The sequence below is a fragment of the Hemibagrus wyckioides genome, linkage group LG21 (assembly GCF_019097595.1).
Source record: "Hemibagrus wyckioides isolate EC202008001 linkage group LG21, SWU_Hwy_1.0, whole genome shotgun sequence".
In the NCBI taxonomy this organism is placed as follows: Eukaryota; Metazoa; Chordata; class Actinopteri; order Siluriformes; family Bagridae; genus Hemibagrus; species Hemibagrus wyckioides.
This window is the reverse complement of record NC_080730.1, coordinates 5,875,582-5,898,411: the sequence shown is the minus strand read 5'-3', so window position 1 is coordinate 5,898,411 and position 22,830 is coordinate 5,875,582. Positions and strand designations below refer to the sequence as shown.

The 22,830-nt window shown below is 40.2% G+C and overlaps 1 protein-coding gene across 3 annotated transcripts in view; it reads right to left on the bottom strand.

Moving 5' to 3' along the window:
• The window catches only part of arhgef3 (Rho guanine nucleotide exchange factor (GEF) 3), an 84,302-nt gene that overhangs the window by 17,600 nt on the left and 43,872 nt on the right, over positions 1 to 22,830 (bottom strand). Inside the window, exon 1 of one of the 3 annotated variants that reach the window (XM_058373740.1) lies at positions 4,422 to 5,073. The exons of the other annotated variants lie outside the window; for them this stretch is intronic. Coding sequence (XP_058229723.1) covers positions 4,422 to 4,517 — 96 coding nt within the window. The 5' untranslated portion in view covers positions 4,518 to 5,073. Of the gene's footprint in view, positions 1 to 4,421; positions 5,074 to 22,830 lie in introns of those variants that run through there. 3 annotated transcript variants of the gene reach the window in all.

Here is a 22,830-nt window from a genome sequence, read left to right as displayed (position 1 = left end):
TATAAAGCTTATATTAGATCATACTTATGATATTTTAATTACAGATTTTAAGTTGTACATTTGAATAAATAATTATTTTAATAGTTTATTTATTTATTTATTTAAAACAAGACACTTTTACTTAAAACTGAATTACTTCCACAAACAAGCACGTCAGTGTTAAAAATAAACTAATTAAATAAATAAATAAAATAAATAAAAAATGTTTTGAATGGTTTAGACTTGCATATCACTTTTCCTGGTCATCTCATAAAGTTAACCTCTTCTAATATAATAAAAACTGTACAAAAAAAAATCTCTTCAATGAGGAGCTCTCCAGACCTTTAACTGGATGTGAAGATCATGTGCCCGCGCTAACAGAATCTGACTGAAGAAAAAAAAAGGCATTTCACTTGAAATGGAAAGGATGCAGGAAGTAAATACAGTTCTCATCCTCGTCAGCGGTTATTTCTGCTTTGTTGAAGTCGGTGCACTTTTACACTGTGATTTCATTAATCGTGGAATCAAAAAGCAAACTGAAACAAGACGGTGGTTTTCTTTCAGGAGAAATAAGGAGAGGAAGCGCTGATTATCAAGAAACACTTAATTTTAGCCTTTCTATTTCTTTTAAAAAAGTCACTTACACTCAAGTCTCTAGCAGTGACCACTATAGTTCGCTATAGAAGTAGTAGATTAGCAAGACATGCAGTCACCTCAGGCTACGACTTTCCAAGCTTTATTTATTTATTTTCACATTTAATGAAAGCTTGAACATAACGAAGCAATGGTTATATGTTTATGTCACGTACGCACGTAGAAAATAAACCACTGATAACCTGTTGCTATTGAGTGTGAACGTCTTCAACTTCCAAAGAAACCTGCAAGCAATTGCAGCTCCTTATTTAGCTTAATTGAACAGTGCAGCGTGACCCCATGCCAAGTTTTTCGGCATACAACTGAGAGGATAAAAAACAACCAGGATGACTATAGTCTTACGAGCAAACAGTAACTCTTCCGCAGCGAGACACTTGTGGAATGCCGCAGTTTTAACGCCCGCCGTAAAACTCTCCTGAAAAACCGAAGGGATGCTTCGAAATAACGCGCGTGTGGTCAAACCGGACTTGTGCCCTGAAAAGCATTTGACTAATGCGTCCACAAAAAACATCACTATAAAAACCTTGTGACCATGTCAAACAAAGCAGCCGTTTGGAGCAGGATTCAGGGGGTTCGAAAGCATTCTGTGTGGTTACACGGATCACAGACGGGCTACCATATGTGTTTTCACGAGAGGTTTGGCCTGGCAATGCTGGTATTAACATGAAAGCTTGGGCTCGCGGAAGACGACTGATTTTAGCCAGGCTCTTTTTCTGCTGAAAGAGGGAGTCTAGCTCTGTGTGGGAACAGATGAATCATAGCAGCAGCTGGGTGGAACGCCACCAAAACTGCTATTAGCCACTAACTGTGCAAGTGAGAGATGAAGAGATTACGATGATGCGTATATGTACTGTATACATATACACACATATATATATATATATATATATATATATATATATATATATATATATATATATATATATATATATATCAACAGCTGACGACAAGGACGTTTAAACGAAGCACTTATTTCGAGTGAATGAATAGCTGAAGCGTTTTTCAGCGTGTAGTAACGAGGAAGTCTGCTTGCTGAGAAGTTTCAGCCGTAGCTATATCTGGTTTCGTGGTTTCCTTTTTGATAAAGTCGCACAGATGAACAGATCCGATTCTGTAACAGCTGATAAACACCTCAGGGAACTGAACATATGGAGAGCTCTTCAGCACAATGACCAGCGTGATGAGACTGGGATTGTCATTGTGGTATACAACAAAGCCCAGGAACGGAGCACCATGCCATGACTCACGAGATGTTTGGTACAAATGGCTATGATTCTGTCCCAGGTGGATTACAGTGACTGCTTAGACCACAGCTTTCAGTCTTGAACTCTCAGTTTGCACTGGACAGCTAATTCACAGAGGCTTGCTGGGCAAATAAAATATATTGTGTAAGCGTCGATACGGTGAAATTTTCGGGTGAGGAAAAGTCCATTTTGAGTTGGTGGGGAAAAGTCTCCAGTGTTAGCGCTTTGTACGAGACAGAAAGAAACCTGTAACTTTTCCAAAGACGGAGCTTTTAAACTTGAACAGAATAAAATAGAGGCCTTGGAATAAACAATAAACATTAAAAATACAATCACTTTAGGAATTTCATAAAAACTGACTTTCCAAAGAGACACTTAATTAAGTCCTGAAGTAAAACTCTGTATTGAAGTTAGCTATCAACAATTGTAGCATAGTGTTAGCTAGCTATGCTAGTTTGCTGTATTTAAATATTATATTATTGCTGCAGCTCAGTTAAAGTGATAAAATAGTTGTGTTATCAGTAAACAAAGGTACAGTATCATAATATATCCCAGATTGTTTACAATTTCCAAGATATTGGACACTTTTTCAGCTAATCTTCCTCACAGCTATTTGTGTAAGTGAGGAGGAGTTTTGTGACAATAGCACGATGTGTGTGGGTATGTCCCAGTACTTCCATGCTCTTTTGCTAGATACTCAATAGTATGTACTTTGGTGAAAATCTGCTCTATTTAGGATGGAACAAGTGTTATTGATTCTCTGCAGCAAAAATACATGGCCGCCTTTGTCGACTATCTCGGGATCTTAGAGATGCAATTATGGCCGTGTTAAAAACATAAACCCTCTGTGTATCTTTCATCAGAAGGATCAATTCTTCGAAAGCTGATGGGACTTTTAACTCATTCAGCTGCTGGACAAGCCTTTAAACTACATGATGACACTGTAGGTTGTGAAATCAATGTGACTGCAACACACACAAATAATACAAACACACACACACACAATCCACACACACATACACACACACACACTAGCTCTATCTCTCTCTTTCTATCTCTCTCTCGCACACACACACTTAGACACACAAGCTCACACACACACACACACACGCTGCCCCTCTCTTACACACACACACACACACAAACACGCTCTCTCTCTCTCACACACACACACACACACACACACTAGCTCTCTCTCTCTCTCGCACACACACACTTAGACACACAAGCTCACACACACACACAAGCTGCCCCTCTCTTACACACACACACACACAAACACGCTCTCTCTCTCTCTCTCTCTCTCTCTCTCACACACACACACTCGCTCTCTCACGCACACACACTTAGACGCACAAGCTCACACACACACACACACACACACACACACACACTCTCTCTCTTTCTCTCTCACACGCACACACACACTCTCTCTCTCTCTTTCTCTCTCACGCACACACACACACTCTCACACACACAGCTTGACTTTGAAAAGTTTACAGCCCATTCTTTAGTGGCAGGCCAGCTCTTCAGTGTAAAGTGATCCGGTGATCAGAGGGTGATCCCCCTGTGAAGGCCTCCGTCGGCGCACTCTGAAGTGATCTAACGACAAACTCACATGTTCAGACAGACGTGAGTAAGCTGTGACTACAATCTGCACCAGCCCTATTCATCTACAAACACACACACCTATAAAATATCACAATCGCCTGATTCAACCCGAATGTTTTCTGTCAAGATTCAGGGGGAAGAGAACAACACACCAAAGCAGTAAACAAAGCTATCTTTTTTTCTTTTGACCAGTCTGTTGTCTTTGTTGACCTTATCTCAATCGATGTTATCTCTCATGTGGTCGACTTTAGCACACCTCTAGTGTTGAGGCTCTTTTACACTAGTCTTAAGACTCTGCTGACTTGATCAATAATCCTGAACGTCGATCAATCAATCAATCGTACATGACACGGCCTGAGCATGTGAGATTTTTTAGTGTTCGTATATATTGACAGACAAACTTGTGGAAAATACGTGGCCGAGGCTTTGAAACTGGGCTTCGATCATCAAGTCCTGCTCTGACCTAAAGATGGCCTCTAAACTCCAGCTCACTGTAAACCTCAGAGCCACATAAAAAACATCTGCCACAGGCTCAACACTGACTCTCTTCACTTACAACACAGTCTATCAAATCTCAGCACCAATTCTTACAACAAACAACAACAATATTTCCTTAAATACTGAACAGGCATGAAATCAGCTATAGCATCATTTTTTAAAAAAGCTTTACATTTTGTGTATAAATCATTCTCACGAATAAATGCAATTAGGACATGTGCAACATGCAGTTATACAGCATGCATGAAAATAATCCCAATCATCGTAAACGCTGCAAAATGCGCACTTGGTCATTTAAAAGGGTCAAACAAGGACGTCATGCAAAATCCTTCAGGGGCTGAGATCATATTAATAAACATCACGCGCATTCGCCCGCACCGCGATTCAGCTTATTTACATAATGATGATTCTCTCCGTTTTCCTTCTATACCCCACCTCGACTTCCTTGCTCGCGCTGCGCACCGTCTGCACCTCGAACGCGCAGTTCGTTCTCTTCACCACCAGGTAAAACGGGTAATCCTTGGCCACCATGCTGTCGCTCTCGGTTGCCGCGCCACAGGGAACTGCGGCTGAATGTGGATGAGGTGGAGGAGGAGGATGTGGAGGATGAGGAGGAGGAGGATAGTCGCAAGCCGACCTTCCAGCCACGGTGCCCGCCAGCTCTACGCACGAGGAATCGCAGCGCTCCTGTGCACACACACCGGCCACGAGAGCATCCCGCGCGCGCTGCCGACGCAACTCGCCGCTCGCGACTGCACGACTGACTGCCCGTGGAGCGAGAGCACGAGACGCGAGCGAGTCAGCCTGTGTGTGTGTGTGTGTGTGTGTGTGTGAGTGAGAGAGAGAGAGAGAGAAAGAGAGAGAGAGAGCGCAAGAGCGCGAGCAGTTAAAAACTCCACCTCGCGCGCCGCTCACTGGTGCAAGTAATGTTGAATCTCCCCTCAGACCCTATTCTGCATTACATGCACTAACTTGTTACTGCACGAACTCTAAATGCAATACAAACAAAATTCCTCTCGATAATTATCTGTAGATTAAACAAAAATAGTCATCTAAGCAGTAGACTCCCTTGACTGACCACATGGATGTCCGTACAGAATAACATACTAAGTAGGACGCTGATACTGTAGTATGCTTGTGGTGAGGGGAAGGAGGGGGCGCGTGGGTGGGTGGACTTGGGGGTTGATTCTCTAGCACGCTTTTCCAGCCCGGTTTCCGAACGTGGGAGGGGTTTCATACTCCAACCACAGACTTAAAAGACTTTGATATATGGTAAGTGGGCGTGGCCTATTTGTGCTTAATAGGCGATTGATGGCTGGCCCCTAAGTTTCACTACTGTTTACACTTCATTAAAGAAAACTTTAACACTCTGAATGACCTGCAAATCGATAATTCTACATATAAATGTGTACTTCAATTAGAAAAAGAATTTATTTTATGACTAAATTCTGAGTTTAACTTTTTGGTCTTTTTCTTCGGTTAACTACCTGTTGATAGTCCAGCAGTGGGATTTAGCTCTTGCTTCATCTTCACCTAAAGAGAGACAATATGGCAGCTCTTTAGTCCTTTAGTCAGCCCGGCTCTTTTACCTGCTCATCAGAGCAAACAGATCAAGCGAAAACCGCTCTCAGCTCCACAAATCTTATCATTTTCGTTACAACAGCGCCACTTCATTGTGGAACGTCAACCAGTACTTTTTTACGTAGGTAATTGATGTAACCTTGAACATCAATAAAGAATAGTGGCCTCAGAAGGGTTTCAGAATCCATCAGCTCATTGCCAGTCACATTAACAAGCAATTTGATGTCAAACTGTTTAAACACTTGGTCGAAATGATTGAACATAAACAGTAGCCCAGCTGCTCCACATGTAGCTGGAACTGTTTGCCAAAGCACCGTGACCCGATTGTACAGCAGCTCAAGAGCTTTTGTTTGTAGCAGAAACCATTCGACCCACCATTTCAATTTCCACTGTTAAACTGACACAGTCTGTTTGGACTACAGCATACACACACACACACACACACATACACACACACTTCCGGCTGCAGAGTCTAATGACTTCAGTGTGCGCAAGCTGGAGAGTGAAACACAGTAAAGCCTCAGGGAGGGAGAGGAAATAAAACTGGTGTCCATTCATTCACCATTCGGTCTATTTTCGCCCAAGAACCATCTCTTCGTTGCCTCGGGGGGGGCAAAACTAAACTCGGGGCCAGTCGGGGTGCTTTTTTATGATTTGTTAATCGTTGGGAGGGATCGAAAATAATCCCTGTCCCCAGATAGCCCTGCACGGGAGCTCCCGCTCCAGCCGCCGGCAGCAGGAAATCGGTCAGAGTTTTAAGAGCCTTTGTTCTGGCCTGTGGTTCCTGCCATTGTGCAGATATCAGGCGTGGGGAAGTGTGCTGTACTTAGCCAGGAGTGTGTAGGAAGAGGTCAGGCCTGGTCGCTGGCGCCCCTGGGCAGCGTGATGACTGTAAACAGCCAGCTCTGACACTCGCTGTCACTCAGACACCACTGCGCAGACAACAAGAAACAAATGGCACTTGGACCTGACCTGAGGACAAAAGCCAATTATGGGCCTCTGGATAATTCTCAGACTCCCGGCTGTGATCCAAATCCATTTCCTGAGCAGGGTTTTCTTACGTATGTACTCGAGTTGATTAGAAACTGCTTTACCAGCATTAATAGTGGGACCTAATTCTACATAAAAACCAGCATACATGATTCATAATAACTTTGCTGCATTCCTTGCCGCTTTGGCTTTGAGTAAGAATCTCCCACCAAGAGCAAATATAACCACACTGACAAAAATCCCCTTTCGCTGAAATTGCTGAACTTGTTACTCTGCCGATTTCCATTACGAGAGAGAGAAAAAAAAAATAAAGCTGCATAATGGTTATATCTTGTGGTCGAGGTTTGAGGTACACACAGAGCCTCACGTTTCTGTTGCGTCACCTTTCACTTTCCAGTCAGATGTACGGCTGAGCTATATCTGTGTCAGTGTGTTTTAGTCAGGAAGTGGAAATTGGGCAAGAGTAGCTAAAATTAAATGACACTGATGCGGAGATGTCTTCATCAGATCTTTTGTGAGACGTGCCCTGCAAACAAATGTCTGGAAGTCTGGTGTATTCAAAGCTTAGAGAGGATTTCTGGTTAATTACAGGCTGTCCATCAACTAAAGAATATGTAAAAAAAAAACAAACAAAAAAACGTGCATGTTTCGCGGTTGCCTGTTCAAACAAAATGACACCAACATTCTTGCAGTTTTTATCAGGACATTATCGTTTCTATAGCAACAACATACACAAAGACTAGTACTGAGGATGTGCCATATAATGGATTTTTAAAAAATGATGTCTAATTGTTGATGTGGTAAAGTTTTCTGTGAGACTGCACATCGTCATGTTCAGTTGAACCTCTAACAACGATCTCTTCTTATCGCACTCCGCTTGGATCTGCCTGGATTTCTGAAAAGTAATCTACGATGCCTTCAGATAATCAAAGGGCACATGTTATTCATAAGATGATTCCATTCGATGATAAGAGTCATTTATTTTCCTTTGAAACACTAAACGAAGCGAAGCAAGTCATAAACGCAAAGCCTGACTCGTCTCTAAGGCCGAGGTCGGGAATGATTTGGAGTATTGCTAACCTTGAACTTCCTCATGTGGAAGTGGTTCTGGTTTTAATAGTGGTGTTGTAATGGAAGTGGTTGCTGGTTTAATTAATTACATTCCTCTGCTCCTGAAAGTAAAACCTTGTGGTTTGTCTGGTTTTGCATAGACATAGAAATAAAATGGAAAAAAAGTACAGTGTGTGCATGAAGATGGCCTTTTTTGGGGGATGAAATAGATACAAAATGTTATTAGGGAAAAGAATGACAACCTGAAAGTGCTAAAACTAAGGAGTATTTAAGTTTCCATGACTATTTAAAGTTATATAAAGGTCATGGTGTCAATACATCACATGCGTCAGATCTCCAGTTGGAGAACTTTTGGCTTGGTAGGTAGATGTAGAAATGGTGTGTGTTCACATTAAGGAACTAAAATCATCTTGGCATTGATGCAACTCGGGACAAGTCATGAATCTTGTGTAAATATGATGCAGGATGAGTTTTCCACTTCACCAATCTGACAGTGAAATTACCTGCTCTGTGATCCACTCGAACTGAAAGGCTTCAGTGGTTAGAGTGAGAGAGTGAGAGAGAGAGAGAATGTGTGTGTGTCGGAGACAGAAAAAGATTCGTGTTGAGGAGTGCAAAAGAGAGAAGGCAGTTCCTTAAGGACATTAATTAGAGGCGCAGCATGCAAGGAAGCCACATTTAACTCCGTGTGATCGGGCTCTGTACATGGAGGAGTAATGTGAGGATATGCTCCATATGTGAGCTGAATACACAAACAAAGGCACGACAAACCTCAAACATTTATTATTACATGGTTCAGCAAATTCGTTACTGCAATTGGATTAAAGTCGAAATTGTTTGGGGGTTGGGGGGGGGGTAATGTTATTTATGTCACTGTGTGTATGTGACATGCTTTAGGCCAAAGACATATTTCAAGGAAGGAAGGAAGGAAGGAAGGAAGGAAGGATGGATGGATGGATGGATGGATGGATGGATGGATGGATGGATGGATGGATGGATAGACAGACAGACAGACAGACAGACAGACAGACAGACAGACAGGATCTCATTTCTCTTCTGGTTAATAAAGGCTCTTATTGGATTCTGGTGGTTATAATAATATAAAGGCTATATTATGAAGTTTGTATTATGTATTTATAAACACACACACAGAGTTTGTGTTATAAGGTACAAACGAGGCAGGCTGTCTATGAATGAGCTCTAATGTACATTATCCTTCTTCTAGAAGACTCCTGAGTTAGATACAAAGTGCAGGTGATAAATTAAAGAGTAAAACACTTTGTCTTTCTGTACTCTGGGGGTATTTATTTATGATTTTATGATACTGATCACCTTTATCACATGATATAACATTTCTATCCTGATGGGAGCGGTCTCTTCCAGAATGGACTCCGCCCCCATCCAGAGGGTTTGCTGAATGTTTTAGAGGGATATTCCCAACTGAAATCTCCAGACCTGCAGAATCGACGCCGAGACACCTTATCTCGTTTTGTTTTGTTTTTTTTTCCTTTAATTTGTCACTTGATGGACGGTTTATCATGGAACCCTAGTGGGAGACACATCCCCTAGGAAGAGGCTTACACAGCAAACAACATAAACAACACAGAAAGGTTGGCAATCTGCTTAACGTCTGCAACCTGTGGAGCACTTAGATTGCTTTCTAATAATAGTCTGCCTCGAAGCCTGGGTGGTCTATTAGCGTGTGATTTCTAGCCTAGGTCGGCCATTAAAAGTCTAATCGAGCCACTGGAACCATTGTTTTGACTTTTCGGGACATTCTGAAAGAAAAACATCGAGAAAATAACGAAAAGAATGATGAAAAAATGATAAGGACAGTGATGCACAATTACACAACAGCAGTACAGGAGCTTGTGTGTTTAGCATTTTGAATTCACCAGAAGCTCAGTGTTTAACCTCTTTACTCTCAATCATCTTAAGATCACAATTTCCCAAAGCCACAGAGACAAGTGTCCTTTACATCACTGCAAGGATAGTGGTATTCCAGTGAACACCGGGTTTTAAACAAGAGGTCTAGACTACAGCTAATGAATGACCATACAGTGCATCAGGAGGTGACCTCAACTGCACCAAAGATGAGGATGTTGAAATGAGGTAACTGGGTAGTTTGAGATAGAGTAATAAAAGTTGAAAAGCCGTACCCAGCGGCTCTCAAGTGGTTCCCATAATCTCTTCGTCTTTGTCTCATCCAGGCGACCCTGTGAACTTCCTTTATTTACATAATTGCGCCACTCGATCTATTTACTCGACATACAAGGTCCATATGATTGAAAATCTTATCACGTACCACGTCCAACCGTTTTTGAGTTAGACATCCATAGAGTTCAATTTCCTCAGCTTTGATGTGGACATAAGAATGAGTCAAAGACCCTCAGGCATTACGCTCACAGGCTCGTCATCGCCGAGCGTGCGTTAATCTGTCTGCAGTGTTAACCTCCTCAGACAGCTAACACAGATTAGATTACACACATACTCAACGTCTGTTGAGGTGAATTCGATGTTTTATGACGTCTCCTGATAGAGAGTTCATTATCTGCGTCTAACCTTTGAAGTTTGCTCATTTCGAGTCTTCATAACCCGTTTATCATCGTACAGATTAAAAAAAAAAAGTTCCTGGTGTTCAAAGGGACGGAATTACAGCCAGATGTTCTGAAAGGCTGAAAACAATAGGTTATACAGAGATAACGTATCGAGGCATCGTGTATGTTACGATGCAGTGATAATATAATAATAATAATAATAATAATAATAATAATATCAGTGTATAATCTGAAACCCTTGTCCTCGATTCTGCACATGTTCCTTATAACAACCAAGTGTTGGCCAATCCAGGTTTTATGTTTTTCCTCCAATAACACACCTGATTCTGCTCCTAAAATCTAATCAGGAGCAAGAAAACCTACATGCAAATGCTGTAGTCTGGAACTATTTACGCTACAATGCTGTTCAGAAGGTGTTAATCAAGGGTTAATCACAACACTCATTATTGTTTCTATAGTAACAGCTTAATAGATAATAAGAAAAATAAAACATTGGTAAGTGACCAATTAAAAAATCATCTCTCTGTTGATATGGTGAAGGTTTATGGAAGGAGTCTCCAGTGTTAGAGCTTTGTTATGGTTTTGAGGACAGAGGACTTTGTGATTTCTGGATTCTCAGTACCATAACAACCATTTTGTTTGTTTGTTTATTTGTTTGTTTGTATGTTTTTGACTTTTTAATTGAAGAGAGAGAAAATAAGAGTCTGGTGAGAGAACGACTTTTTACTGCCGCTGTAATGTATGTGATCTGAGGAAATTTTCCACAATGCTAAATATAGCTGTATATGGATACAAAAAAATCATAACATTATTAGAAATAAAATTAGTGTTGGCAAATTGTTGTGGTATAAATGGAATAGAACAGATTGATAGATTGATAATAAAGGAGGTTAACAGTAGCTTCACACTGGGTCGCACTGGATCACGGTCATTAATAATTTACCTTCAACACTGTTTTATCTGATTCCAGTTGCAAATGCAATTCATAAATTCGATTTTTATTTATTTTTATTTTTACGTCGGGTTAACAACAGAACCCCACTGAAAATGGGAAAAAATTAGAGGATTAAATTCTTTTTATTGTTATTTTATTTTTAATGAAAGGCTTTTTGCCTGTCTTGTTTCATAAATAGTAAAATAAAAAATAAAATAAAATTGATAAAATAAAAAAAAAAAGAATTAACTAATTAAATTTTTTTAAATAGATAAAATATTATAAAAATATATATTTTTATTCCCTTTGCTTGTACATATGGATTATTATCCATATTTTATATATTAGGAAATCATAAGTAATCCTTTCCCGGTGTAAAAAAAAATCCCAGTGCATAGAAACTGCTGCACTAAAATGTAACCAACAAACGGTAATATTAATTACTGATTCGCCACGACCACTAAAATAATATGTTGGGGAAGTTTCCAAAATCTTTTAGGACGTTTCTTGGACAAAAATTGGAAAATAAAAGGTAACGAACTATTTAAAAATATTAAAAAGCCTGAGCATCTTAATGCACAGGCTTTTAATACTTTTGTATGCGTCTCTGTGTTGTGTATAGATGCTGAAGCATGTCGATTAAGCATGCATGTTCTCTCAGATTCAGGTGTAGTGTGAAAACCGACATTGTTGTGTGAAAAGGTTTGACTCTGGAGGAAATAGAGGTGCTAGTTTTGAAGAAAAAAAAATAAAAATACAGCAGCCGTAGCTCGAGCAACAGCACTCCCACTGAGCCAGTGGAAAAGGGGTAAGAGAGAGAAGTGGGTCACTTGACCTTCGCTTTGTTTGATCTTAAAAAGAAGTAGTGAACCTCTATAACTCGATGGAGCTAGCCAGGGCCAAAACACGCCTGATGACGTCAGCGCTACATTTTCTCCAAAAAGGCGTAAGGGAGGAAAAACACAGCTTTGATGTAGGCGAAAGAAAACGAAAAATGAAGCTCGCGGGCTTTAAGCCTGTGATGTGCACCAGTTCTGAAAAACTGTCCTGATTGATTACTTGCGTAATGTTTAATTTTTCTCTTGAAGTGGCTGAAAAGGCCAATCAGCACCTGGTGCATCAAGCAACCATCGAAAAGAAATAGACCTGAGTTCATATGCATAGATGCTGCAATCATTCAGTAAACCATAATGGTTTGCACTGGCATTTTACTAATGAGTAATAAACACAAAACGGCGCTAGAAAGGAAATGTTAAAGGGACAATCATTATGTTGTTGATCTTTCAGCTGCTCCCTACGTGTGTGAGGGGTCGCCACGGCGGACCGCACAACAACTTGGCACACGGATGCCCTTCCTGACGCAACCCTCCCATTTTTACCCAGGATTGGGACCGCCACTGCATCCAAGTCACACCCACTGGGTGTGGGTCACTCCATATAGCAGCTAGTTACAGTAGCAGGAAAGAAAAAAGGCTTACCTTTGTCTCTGAGTCTTCCTGTACACTATTTCCTTTTCTGACTATTATCTCATAGTTGAAGATCATTTGTTTGGAAAAGGGGGGAGTGTTTTATCAAATTCGGGCTGAATGTGGACGCAATATCTTTCTTTATACACCGCTGAAGCGTCTCCATCAGTAAGAGTAAGCAATGTTATTTTATCCACTAATGATGCTTACGATGACGATCCTGAGGCTCTTTGACACCATTTCAGCTCAAACATGTACAGCATAACTACAAAATGATACGCTATATGGTCATCTACGATATTGTAACCTTTGAAATGGACACACTGGGGTGAAAGAGGTGATAAGAAATCTTCTACGGGTGAAAAACAGACTCTTGGTAAACTTTTCTTCAGATGCAGCTAGTTTTCTAAGCTAGCATCAGGTTTATGTATCTTGAATGCTACTTTCAAAAGGTAATGACTCGAATTACGGCTCCCAAGCCACTTCATGGGCATTTTAATAACAGCATTAACATTTACAGTATTTGGCAGATGCCCTTATCTAGAGCGACTTACATTTAATCTCATTTTTTATACAACTGAGCAATTTAGGGTTAAGTTCCTTGCTCGGGGGCCACAGTGGTAGCTTAGTGTTCCTAGGATTTGATCTCACAACCTTCCAAGCAGTAGTCCAACACCTTTAACCACTGAGCTACCACACCCCCCCCCATACAAAAAGCTATACATGAGCAAATAAATGCTATAAAATCCCACTCATGACCTACAAACCTTAATATTTCTTAATTACACTGATAGTGAAGAAATGATTCCCAAGGACACACACACACACACAGAGAAAGTCAAGAGACTGAGATGAAAACAAGCCCAAAACAAACAGGAGGGTTTGTTGATATGGAGCTGGTCACGAAGATACAGCTTGGGATCGATAATCCTTAATAATGTTTTTTGAGGTTCTCTTCAAAGGCCAGCGTGAAATGTCAGCAGTCGCTTAAAATCTGGGTCAGCAGGACTGAGCTGTGTCACGTCGCTCGCTCTTATCTCTTACCTCTCACCTCTACCGCATCAGCTTTCGTGCGAGTTGCTTTATCGGACGTACGCTCATCTGTCGAAGAGATGTAGTGTTTGACACTAAGAGGCCTGGCTCTATAGGCGCACATACATCATCATGCTTTTAGCCGGATATCAATTGCAGAAATCCTCCGGCACGAGTGAATTTAAACGACGCTGTTTATACGAGTGCGCTGGTTTTCTTATCTGCATTTGCCGGGATTGACATAGTATAAAAATCCCGACAGCCTCAGGAAGGGAGGAGATAAAAGTCTCTACGTGGAATCTGAGAGAGAGAGACGCTCTGTACATGCTACTTTAATAACGCTCATGCTCAGAAGCTCAGAATTTTATAATTTATAGATTACTTAGGAGTGGTTACTATAACTCAGCTTCATCACATGACCCTGTTGTTGATTATTTTCCTTTAACAGCACTCTACCGAGGGTTGATAAAGACCTTCGTTTATTTAACTTCTTTGAGTTTATTTTGCTCTGACGGCCGCTCAAAGGTGAAGAGATGTTTCTAAGCCGCTTGATAAACTACTGAGCTTTGAAAAGCTGTTCAGATAAATTTGCTTGCATCTTTATCACATTAAGAGGAAGCACTGAAAATTTCAAAACATATTTCAAACCATTCAGTACACTAACACAGTGACTCAGTGCTAAATAAATGGCAGGGATTATATTAGAACACGATTTATCAGTCTGCTTTGTGTCTAATGATGGCAACGTCTGCACTTTTTTTGGCTGATACTAAAGCTGAGTGTATGCACGACGTCGATTAGAGCAAGATACAAGAAGGCAGATTAAAGCGGCTGCATAGTGAACGCTCATCATCATAGGCACTGATGTCAGTGACCGTCACCAGCGTTAGTCAGTTCTGACTGGATGTAGAGAGGCAGAAAGCTCAAAATTAACACACACACACACATTCTGACAGGGCCCCTGGTGTTTATATTGCCGTCTGCTTCCCTCAGGGTGTGTGATGAGTAACGTGGTGAAACCCTCTCACTCTTGCACGCTAGCTCCAGGAATGCAGCCTCACACTGCAGTGAAAGACAAGCTGAGGATCTCGAAGCTGCCCGTTTCCACTCTGCACTCAGACTCAACTGATTCAAGTTTACGCAGCTTACGCTTGACCTAAACGTGACCGGGGGAAGTCTAACCCAAGATCCTGACAAACCACGTGAGCTCTGTGTGAGCTAGAACTGCTGAAACAGGAATAGTGGACACGGATCTCCACTCTTTCAGTCAGTTTGTTGGTCAGGTTTATCTTTTGTAACTCATGTCCTAACACAACGCCCTTACACCTATGTACAGCACTGACCCACCTACATCCCAGGATGAATTTCTTAAGGGTTGTTGCATGATCATGGTAAGTTATAGTGGCCGATTAGATAATATCTCACCACTGACTTTTTCCAAAATGTAGATCTATATCAAAAACCATCTTCACCATCTTTTCACAACCACCTCCACTCTGTTCATCATACAGCATCAACCAGGGAAGAGGCTGCACTGAAAACCCTTTGGCTGTGTAATCAGCTGCTGTTGTATACACTACTACCCCTGCTATTATACAAAAATACATGACTATCAAACATACAGGAGAACACTGCAACAAAACCAAACAACTTTCTATTTCTGGCTGATACACACATCCAAGCTTCCTAGTCCATTACCTCACAGCCCCTATATTATTGAGTTTATAACAACAACAACGTGATAAATCCCGACAGCCTGAGAGATTTTATGGAAGATTGCTCATCAAAATATCTTTTTAAGAAAGATGACCATTTAGGGAATATTATGAAGTATACACAAGGCTTTTGTAATAAATAGTTTCTTTAATTTTCCCCGCTTGTGATTTTAAATGCTTGATTAAAATGCAGCTGTTCAGCAAGACATGATGAAACACTAGGACTCTATGATCAGGCTGTAAAAATCACCGGACCTCTGTGGGGTAGATGGAAGGTTAAACTGCGAAACAGTCGCCATGAACTCCATGAATTGTACACAGCCAGTAAAGATGTGGGCTAGACATGACAGGAACTCTCTCAACACTCTCTCATATCCTTACCTGACATGACGCTTCTACAAATTTAAACAGTGTTTACAGTGTGACTTTAGTATTCATCGATCACCCCACATGCCCATCCTTCTTGCTTTGTAGCAGCGTTCCTGGTACAGAGAATTATTCTCCCTGAATGGACGAGCCAACACACCCGGTTTTACATAATGCCAGCTAATTTGAGGCTTCCTCCACGGCAGGGCAGTCCAAAACCCTTTCTCTTTACAGGAAGACCACCTCTGACCCACCTGTCCCCGAAATAGACCTTGTTACAAGCAGTCAGAAAGAACGCAGGTCAGTTTCTGGCTGGCGGCAAATCAAGAGAAGTTGTTTTTGACGTGTTTAACAATGCTCATGATTGCCGCCTTTTCCAAATCGTTTGTTGGGGCTGTACATATTGTGCCAGAAAAGTCGTACACAATAGGAAGATGTTTCCCAGAGGACAACCTCCTGAGAACACATTTCATAACTGCCATTTGGTTTAATAAAAAAAACAGGCTGTGTTTATTTAGGCAACTAGTTTAGATTTAACTGTAGTCCTGGGCCATATTATATATTCATATTATATTTCCCATTTAACCTTTTATTTATATTAATTCATGTATAAACAATAGACATCGTCACAAAATCCAGATATATATTTTTTATTTTAATTTATTGCTAATAAGCAAGGAAGTTTTACTCCAACTACAGGAAAACTAAATATTTAAGTCTATTTTTAAAATATAAATAGGTTTAAGAGTGAATGCCTTAAATGTCCAGATGCCATGAAGTCAACAACAAGGGTCTGTACTACAAAAAACCTAATTAGCACATTAATTAGCACGTTAATTAGCGGTATTCTACTATAAACATTTACTGCAATGAATAAAGTGGAGAAAAAGTAAATAAATGCAGCTCACATGAATGAACTGATTGGGTGTTATTAGTTATATTACTTCTAGCATCATAGTAGCAGAAAGATGTAGTCAGATAAAATAAATTTGATATAAAAATAATATATTTTTAATATAAAAATAAAAACAATACACCTAGGCTAAAAGGTTTTCAAATGTTACCAAAGGCTTTTTAGATTAGTCGCAGTCGATAGGATTAAACATTAAAATCTCGCAAATCTGTACTAACGATCGTTTTCCGATTGTAACCGAAATGATTTTCGCCGGAGTGTGTGTGCGAAATGACGAGGAACATTTTCCTCTCGGCCCACTTCATCATTTCTGACATTTCCATCAAGCTTTTAATTGATGAGGAAAATGTCACTTTTATTTTGGAGTACAAGGTTAAATTATCTTCGCTTTTCATCATGGAAAGGTTGTCGACGAGTGAACAAACTAAAATGAAGTCTAATATGAAGTTACCAAAGTCGACCATTTCCAACGCAAACCACATTCGCTACGAGTTAAACGAGGACGAGAGCTGAGACGGTGAATAACCGCACATATCGTATGTCAGTGCCACTTAAACAACGAGTGGAAAATTAGAGGCGGCGTGTGACACACAAGCACCGCTGGAGCTCTTTTGGCTTAAACAAGCAATCAATCGCACATATGGTACGGATTTAAAGGGAACCGGTTCATTCAACGCAGCTGTATTTGCTTTTTAGTACAAATCGGTCAATAATGAAATTAGGTTCCTGTTGACGTCAATACATTATGCATAGCATGAATAGTGTTCTAGGGGCCTAGGGTGGTGAAACCGATTCAATAGAATTAACACGTTCTTGAATAATGCAAAAGGCACAGATTGTTGCATTTAGCTTTTGTGTTGCTTTTGTGTGTGTGTATGACGACTGCTACGGTTGTCATACTGTCCATAAGAGGAAGCGACAAGCTACACATTCTCTAACTAGCTAGCTCACATTTAATGAGAGTTCAGATATCACATGATAAGATTGTAGGTAGGAATTAAAGGTGTGAGTAGGGAATTGAACAAATATCGGACCAAAGGGGACGTAGGATTGATCCGATGAATCATCTGAATCATCCAAAGATTCATCTTGTTTGGATTTGTCACTTTACTGCATCATACCTAATTTGCATATCTTCCACACATTGAAAATAAAAGACAACTCTCGTCCTTTGCTTATCAAACCCAGGGTAAGCCCTCCCTCTGTAGATTGTGTATTATATTCCAGTTAGCACAAACCTTGCCAATTGTTCTACAATGTGTTTGAAACAATACTGGATGCACGTGCTTCCTCCTTTGCTGAATAGCAGTAGGCTCGATAATGTGCTCTGTTAAACTGCAATAATAACCCTTTGAGGAACATGACAAAGAGTTCAAAAGGTGTTGACATGGCCTCCAAAATCCTCAGATCTCAACCTGATCTGTGGGATGTACTGGACAAACTTGGATCCGTAGAGGTTCCAACTCACAACTTAAAGGATCCTAAAGGATCTGCTGTTAATGTCTTGGTGCAGTAAACCTTAGGGGAGGTCTTGTGGATCAGAGCTGTTTTGATGGCACAAGGAGGAACTACATAAGGCAAGTTTTAATATTATGGCTGATCAGAGTATATATACACACCGATCAGACATAACATTCTGAGCAGTGACAGGTGAAGTGAATAAGACTGATGATCTCCTCATCATGGCACCTGTTAGTGGGTGGGATATATTAGGCAGCAAGTCAACATTTTGTCCTCAAAGTTGATGTGTTAGAAGCAGGAAAAATGGGCAAGCGTAAGGATTTGAGCGAGATTGACGAAGGGCCAAATTGTGATGGCTACACCACTGGATCAGAGCATCTCCAACACTGCAGCTCTTGTGGTCTGCAGTGGTCAGTATCTATCAAAAGTGGTCCAAGGAAGGAACAGTGAGCATCAGAACTGGACCACGGAGCAAGGGAAGAAGGTGACCTGGTCTGATGAATGGTCTAATGAGTCTGACGTTTTCTTTTAAACCACATGGATGGACCAACACAACATTAGGCAGGTGGTCATAATGTTATGGCTGAAACGGTGTCTCTATGTATGTATGTATAAACTTTCTCCAATAAGGAAAAAAATGATGCAAATACTCAGGAAAAATGAGGAGCAGCCAAATCTAAAGAGCAGCTGGGAAATTACTCTGGGTAACACTGATGTAAAAGTTGGGTAACATATGACGAGGCATGTTGCAACTATAATGTCATTTGCTAAGAATACATTGTGAATACATTCTCCTGATGCGTCCGGTGACTCCCAAACTGTGGTTGGTGTCCATTCCCACTTCATGTTAATGTTAACTACACTCTGTCAGGAGCGTTTTAGAGGCCAAAATCCCACTGCACATTATAAATAGTCTTAATTGTGCATAAATAGTCCTAATCTCTGGGGATAAACAAAATCCTATTTTAGTCACAGCTATTTCTCACCTAGTTCGTTCTGGCTGCGTTTACAGTTTAAATATGCATGCCATTCTGACGTGGTATTTCCGTTAAAGCACCCTCGATGTACAATTACAGCCGTTTAGAGTAGCCATTAATCTGACACTGCTCGATCTGGCCAGATGACCGAGCTCCACGAAAAGAACACAAGGATCACTTAAGGTACTAAAAAAAAAAAAAAAAAACCTTCTACAATCTGATGTGAATTTAATCAGAAGTGAAGGCTATTGGTCAAGGTTAAAGCCTGGTTGAGCCCCAGAGGGCTGATAAAGCAGGAAAAAAAGCATGAAACGACTGCTTTAAAAAATAAGAAAATTAAAAAAAGACGCAAAAACAAAAATAACCCCTGAAACAGACGCAGTGTTCCACATTTTTTTAAAGAATAAAAAAAATTCCACATATTGCCAAGATTCAGAGATTAATTACAGGTGACAATCTGAATAAAACAATAACCATATTTAGACCATATGGAGCTAAATGATTTGGCAGGACTACCTAATTTAGATAAATAGCCCTAACCTTGGTTTAAGTACATTGAGTACAGAAATTATGATATCAGAACAACTAATTAGTGTCTAATCCCATGTCCAAGAACTAAACTTTATCACCTGCGAAAACAGCCGATCCCTGATTAGGATCGAATCTGCAGATACGTAGATTACACATCTCCTACGACATAGGCTACGTGCTTTTCGTTTCAGTTCTCTCCCTCCGTCCTCGGTTCACACGAGACCTCCAGATGTGGCTAAAAGAGACACCTGAGAATATTTAATGGAAAAAAAAAAATCAACAAAGGGAGCTTTCCTTTTTTTTTTTTCTTCTCCCTTATGCTTTGTGGTGGAGTTGAGTGTGGAAGATGAAACTCAGCAGTGATGCAGGTGGGAGCCTGTTTAATGACCCCTTAGACTTTCATGCCGGCCGAGCAGCGGTGCGGTCCAACAGCTGTTCTGCATATTGACCTCCGAGATCCGTGCACATTTTTCCTAATTCTGACAGCAACGCATTCATTTGTGTAATAACAGTAGCTATGATTAATAGTTATGGAGTAAACTCACAGTTCCAAGAAAAATGTCATTAATAAGTGGCTTCAAAACAAACCATCTTTACGTGTGCCAACGTTGTCTTAGGCATGATTTCAGAAGGCATCTCTTGTAATTAAATGAACAGGCCACTCTGCCGTGATGAATACATCGATAGCAGCTGCTTGGCATGCATTTGTAAAAGGCCAGTGACGGTGATCGATATCTTGTTTTTCCCTCATCGGCTAAACAAGTGCAAGTGGCCATGTGAGAAACAGCAGCGCTGGCCCACTTTCCCACACGTTTTTGCCAGCATTCATCAATATCAGCAAGACTCTACATTGTGCTCGAAAGCGAGTCGCAAGTCCGGCTGAACACATACCGAACATGCACGTGGCCGTGCCTCTTCCTCCCCCTGACTCACAACTCACCTCCGCTCAGCCTCGGGCTAAAGAAGCTAAAGAAGTCTGACACACGGGTACTTTTACTGCCTTGGAAATAGGCTGAGATCATAGAGTACCACAGTCTGGTGTTTGTTCCACGGAGCAGATGATGCTCATTTAGCGTGCGCTGCGGCTTTAGGTTTGGTCAGGAAGAATTTGTGATGCTAATAAGAATTGATGACGATACCGATCCTGGTCTCATCCCTCAGATCTCTGGCGCTCATCTCCTCATAAAAATGCTCTAAAACCAATATACGATACCATGTGACGTGATTTATGAACAGACTACGCTAATGCATGAACATACAGTAAGCTGGAAGTATTTCATGATTCATATTCAAACTGCGATGTGTAAAAACATCAAGACGAGTCTACGGAAATGTGCTAGAAATCTGATTAAACCGTGCATTATGTTTAAACAGGATCTTTAATAGAGAGATACCGATGCAGAGAGAAGGAGCAGAGTTATAAAAATGAGTGCCATTCATTTTGCACACAAACGTCACATCTGAAAACACTTCACATCTGCAAGCACTGAGCACTGAGGACAAGAACACACACTTTCACCATTTTTTTTTATTATTTATTTTTTTTAATGACCACAATGAACACTCACTGACACGACTCTGTTCCAACATAAACACAGATAAATAAAATGTTCCCTGACAACATGGATTTCTTAATACCTCACTGGTTACTCATCAGATTTGATAAATGAGAACCAACATGTACTTATACACACTACTCATCCCTGCTAACAAGACAACGTCTGATAGCACGTTAGCAGGGTTTTAAAGGAAAGCTTACACACCAAATGTGGTTGAAAATAAACACTAGGGTAAAATGTAATGTAGAATTTTGTGCTGCTGAACAAAAGTGTGTTAAAGGAGTTGGGTTGAGTGTCCTTTTTGTCCTGTGTGCATTTTATTTGCTTTTTAATTACATTTGCTTCTTCGCTTGTTTTTTTCCCCACAGTATGGAAAATAATGAATAAGTCATACACTATTGGTCAGCTGGAATTCGCCAAAACGAGACCTTTAACCTTTAATGCCAACAAATCAATGAACCCCAGCCATGTGGACCAACAGCCATCTGAACCGAGCAGACGTAGACACTAGATCACTAGAGTGTGTTTATAGCTATCGGCAAATGCATAACTACTGTTAAACTAAATCTAAATCTAAAATCTGGATTTATTTAGTTTTATTTTGTGTAGTTTTTATGTAGGATTTTGTGTGTGTGGGGCTTTGTGTGTGTGTTTTCACTGGAACATTATAGAATTTGATTGGAAATTGATGTTGATAAAAATATAAAAATAAATAAATAAATAAACAAACCCGACAAAAGAAAGAAATAGAAATAAAAAAGAAAATTAAATTAATGAACATAAATTAGACTTTATATATTTTTAATAATAGAGTTAGATTTAAAAATAAGATTTATATATATATATATATATTTTTTTTTTTTTTTTTTTTTTTTTTTTTTGAGGGTCTTGTCATTTTATCTGCTGATATTTTATCATCCTATTAAGAGATCTGGCTCAAAACTAAAACCTGCAGTTAATTTCAAGTACATTAACTGTACATTTATTTCATCCATCAAACATCATATATAGTTTGGGTCATCCTGATGTTTTATTTTTACCTCTGACTATTGTGTGAAGATACAATAGATGGTTACAACCCAAGGAAAAGAAAGAAAGAAAGAAAAAATATATATATACAAAAAAGTTCACTGATGAATCATGACTGTGTTTATAGTGGAGGACTAAATTTATGTACCGAGTCATTCATACCGGTAAAGGAGGACAGCAATAACGAGAAAACAATAGACAGTCACATTCCGAGTTCCCTGCACTCATCATGACACTGAACCCTCTCTAGCCCATAAGAGTGCACTCAGAAAAGCCATTCCACCCAAAATAACCTTCCAACCTCAAGCTTCAGCACTTACAAAGGGAACCAGACTGATGTGGGGGGAAAAAAGCCTTGAAGCAGATTCCAAAAGCATTTGTGTTGGAGCATGGGTATGCTCAATGTGCTCTTAAAGACAGCCATGAGCTAAAGGCCTACACTTTTTTTTATTATCAAGCCTATCTTTCTGACATCACATTGTGTCCATTATTGTCTGTGCAGGCTGGAAAAGTGAAAAAAAAAAACAAACCCTTGCTCACTGGCTGTGAAACCATCATCCTTTATGTAACCACTGACTATAAAGTTCAAGGGTGAGCATGGAAATAAAACAAAGACGTCATTATTCCAATTGCTGCTTATTTACATTCATCATCAAGCTGA